This window comes from Lathyrus oleraceus, chromosome 4 (genome assembly GCF_024323335.1).
Source record: "Lathyrus oleraceus cultivar Zhongwan6 chromosome 4, CAAS_Psat_ZW6_1.0, whole genome shotgun sequence".
Lineage (NCBI taxonomy): Eukaryota > Viridiplantae > Streptophyta > Magnoliopsida > Fabales > Fabaceae > Lathyrus > Lathyrus oleraceus.
Window position 1 is genome coordinate 189,956,955 of NC_066582.1, and position 4,186 is coordinate 189,961,140.

The 4,186-nt window shown below is 32.8% G+C and overlaps 1 protein-coding gene across 2 annotated transcripts; it reads left to right on the plus strand.

Annotated features, from left to right (window-relative positions):
• The first annotated feature begins 379 nt into the window (after positions 1-379).
• On the plus strand, positions 380-3,376 carry LOC127074467 (uncharacterized). Of its 2 annotated transcripts, none has more exons than XM_051015794.1 (6): positions 380-570; positions 872-1,127; positions 1,212-1,470; positions 2,162-2,341; positions 2,421-2,576; positions 2,760-3,376. In XM_051015794.1, the coding sequence occupies exons 2-6, from the start codon at positions 931-933 to the stop codon at positions 2,931-2,933; spliced, it is 966 nt and encodes a 321-aa protein (XP_050871751.1). In that variant the 5' UTR covers positions 380-570; positions 872-930; the 3' UTR covers positions 2,934-3,376. The 2 variants fall into 2 exon arrangements, with proteins under 2 accessions (XP_050871751.1, XP_050871750.1); XM_051015793.1 differs by having other exon boundaries at positions 381-570; positions 895-1,127.
• Positions 3,377-4,186: the final 810 nt, after the last annotated feature.

Sequence of the window (4,186 nt, forward strand, 5' to 3'; positions counted from 1 at the left end):
CATTATTACAAATTTCACAAATCACTTTTTCAAAAACAAAAGGATCATAGTAATTAATTAATACATCGGTTAAATAAAACATTACCCATTCCATCCTATCATTTGCAATAAAAAGTGTTTTAAAATGAATATTCAATTTTAATCTTTCATTTATAATATCGATAAAAAAGAATATTTATTAATAAAAATTGAATTCAAACTCTAACAAAAGAAAATTAGTAAAGTAACCTTTCCTTTTCCTTATTTAAAAAAAATAAAAATTACTAAAGGCACAAAGGGACCACCTCACTCGTCTATAATTATTTATTTAAAATATAAAATATTCTTTTTTTAGAACTGATACAGTAAATTAGAATAAAAAATTCAACAAATATGTTTCTTTCCAGTACTACTTTCTGTTCAAGTGGAATGAAGAGAGAACTGAAAAACAGTGCTTTTTTCAACGTCTTCAAAGCACCTTCCTCAAAACACAAACAAGATCCAAACTCCCAAACCTCAATCTTTGCCTCTCAAACATTCACTTCTCTTACTTCAACAATGGTAGTACAAGACATGTTTTACTTCAACAAGGTAACATAGTACTTCTTGTGTTTGTGTTTGTGTTTGTGGTCCTTTATTACTTACTGTAACAAAAATGTTTGTCCTTTGTTCTCTAACAAACAATGTGTTTATTGTATTCTATTTATGTTTTTGTTCCAATTTCAAATCTTTCAATCACTGTAGAAGAAGAAAAATAATTAATTTCTGAGCTACCTCTGCATGTTTCGATCTAAATTTGGGCCCATTAATCTTCATTTAATTATCATTTTATTTAATGGGCATGTTTAGCTTTTTCATAAAGTTTCTATCTTTAATCAATTTTCACCTCCAGGTTTATGATCTATCTTGTTGCAGGACATTCTTGTTATAAAGGCTCAGAAGAAATCACCGATGTTGTTAAGGATGTCTTTGTTGATGTTTTCAATGGTGTGTGGTGTTTTTGTATTCTATGTTTGTTTGAAGCAAACAAGCATTCATGCTAGAACTATACTTCTTGAGTTGCAACAAATTGAGAAGCCTTCTAGGAACATATTCAACCTATTAGAGATTTCTAACCTACATTATCCTAATCCCGTGTCTTTTAACAGGTAATCAGAACTTTGTTTCTATAATTCATGTTTTTTTTTTGTTACAATTTGGACCTTGTTAAATTTTGTTGTTTTTGTTGGTAGGAGTGAGTGTGCTCGAAATCCGATTCGATTGTTTGCTATATTGACGAATCAAAGATCGGGAAGTGGTTGGTTTGAGACCCTTTTGAATAGTCATATGAATGTAAGCTCAAACGGGGAGATATTTTCGGTTCCCGACAGACGAGTAAATGTATCTACGATAGTTAAGACTTTAGATAAAATTTACAATTTGGATTGGCTCAATAGTGCTTCCAAGAATGAGTGTTCTGCTGCAATTGGCTTGAAGTGGATGCTTAATCAGGTAAAATTTCCCACTTTAGTCTTCCGCAAATTTCATTCTTTCGTTGGCGAGTTTCTTTCTTGATGTGTAAGTCATTTGGCATAATTTTAATTCAGAATGCGTGTTACACCAACATGAAAATGGAATGACAATACAACAATCGAGCGACATCAAAATGGAATTACAATGTAGCTAGCTAGTAATAACGGTAGGAAAAAAATCGAACATCAGTGATACTGAAGAGGACTATAACTATAGTTAAGTTGATTCTGTCCAAGAACATTGGTTACTCTAAAAGGGACTAAAAGTATTTCTTAAGTTGATTCCATAAGTGCATGAGAAGTCAATTGTCATGGAATTCAATATTTGGTAATGCAATGCTTTCATGCAACATGATAAGGCTTAGTTGTTTTGATTGCAATGTTTGGAATTTTGTATTACGAACCTTCACGTGGTATATATGAAATATTGATACAGACACCATACACGACACTGACACTAACACCGATAGTAATTTGAAAAGAATGAAATATTTGAATGTAACCACAGGTTTTTGGTGTTATGTCCGATCCTAGACACGTCTGTAATCTGAGGTGTCGGTGTGACATAACTTATGGTTACACAAATGCATAGATAGTTATCATTTGTTGCATAGGTTATGAAGATTAATATTTTGTAATAAAAGAATTAAGACATTTCTAGTTTTATGCAGGGATTATTGGAGCACCCTAAGGAAATAGTCGATTACTTCAACTGCAGAGGCGTTTCCGTCATTTTTCTTTTCCGGAGAAACTTGTTACGCCGAGTGGTATCGACGCTTGCCAATTCGTATGACCGTTACGCTAAGCTATTGAATGGCACTCATAAGTCTCATGTCCATTCTAAAGAAGAGGTCTCTTTTCCTATCCTTCTCTCCTTTCATTTCTTTTCTTTTTATACCGAAAATGAAACTCATACTCGGCTTCTTTCAGGCTGATACGCTTTCAAAGTACAAGCCTACCGTAAATTCGACGTCGTTGCTGGCTGATCTGAATGATATGGAGAGAAAAGCTGCAACAGCGTTAGAATACTTCAACACCACACGACATATGATTTTGTACTACGAGGATCTTATCAGAAATCGAACCGTAAGAGCCTCGTTATAGTATAAGTGCTTATCATATAATTGTTAATGTTTAAAATGTCAAACTGTATTTATAAGCTATAATGTAGAGTTTGCGGAAATAGCTCAAAACAACTTATGAACATTTCGTAAATTGTTTTATTTCGTAAAAAAAAAAACAATTTCATCAGTTCGGTTTATATTGCAGAAGCTAAAAGAGGTGCAAGAGTTTTTAGGATTGCCGGTAATGAAATTAACGAGCCGTCAAGTAAAGATACATAAAGGACCATTATCAGAACACATTAAAAACTGGGATGAAGTTGCCAACAAGCTCAAAGGAACTTCTTACGAGAGTTTTCTACAAGCCGACTATTCGTCATAACATAATCTCTTCTAGTTCTTCATGAAAGGTGTAAATATCAACTACACTCGTTTTGTCCGACGGAAAGAGCTTAAAGTCTCAGTGACTGCAGGAACTTTTCTTCTTGTGCTAATGCTCTTTCAACTACCAATCAACATTCAAATGACATGAATGACTTTGGTTGGTTTGTAGTTTGTACTAAGTCTTAGGTTTTGGTTTTTTTGTGCATTCTTGAATGACCTTGTATATGTCAGCTAATTTATTAATTAGTAAAGATGAGCAATTGTTTGTTTGTTTTCTTTCTTTCTCTTTTCCCTAAGAAGGCTAATAGTGTATTTTTATAGCATCGACACTTCAGATCGATGGCGTGTTCAGCGTCCAATGTATCAATGTTTGTCACTGATACGATACAGACACATGTAATTCAGTATGCAATTATTTATAGCATAGACACTTCAGATTGATGGCGTGTGTGTTCAGTGTCTTATGTACCCGTGTTTGTCATTAATATGACACATGTTACGCAATTATGCAATCTTGTTTCTTCAATTTTTATAGTCTTTATATATACTTTTATGATGTTTTAAAAGATGGAATGGAACTTTTAGATTTGAAAAGGGACCAAATTATGTGTATGATATGATTCATGTGATTAGCACCATCAACGCCAGCTGCTTCATGGTTGTAGTGGTAAACGTGATTATTTTGCTTTTGCAAGTCTCAACCAACCACCAAAAGAAACAGCTATGTAAAGGGATAAAGCAATTACAAGTGTAACTAAAAAACTCCAGAATATAGGGCGCTGACACTGAGAAAACTGAAATTATGTAGCTTGTAATTTCTTTCAACTAGTAAGGGCAATTACTACTCACGTTCTGTTATAACTTAAAAAGTCATAAATTTCTTTCAGTTGCTTGTAGCCTTTCAACTTCAAAGGGATTGGTAAAATGGAGTCAATCACACAAATTAAATAAATAATGATGTTGAGACAAATAATAATAATAGTGTATATAAATCATAAATTAACAAGAATAAGATAAAAAGAAGAAAACCATAACCAAACGTAAATAAATTATTTATCCAATTCGATTTAAAATTATATAGTATAAGGGAGAATAGTCTTCTGATCCACTAACAATCAAAAGTCTTGTTTTGGATCAGCTATAGATCCGAAGAAGACCCAATTATGAGATCCAATTTGTAGAATCTAGTTAGCGGACAAAGAAATATGTGGGATTTGACCAAAATTCGAGTAGTTGATCTCAGCTACTAGT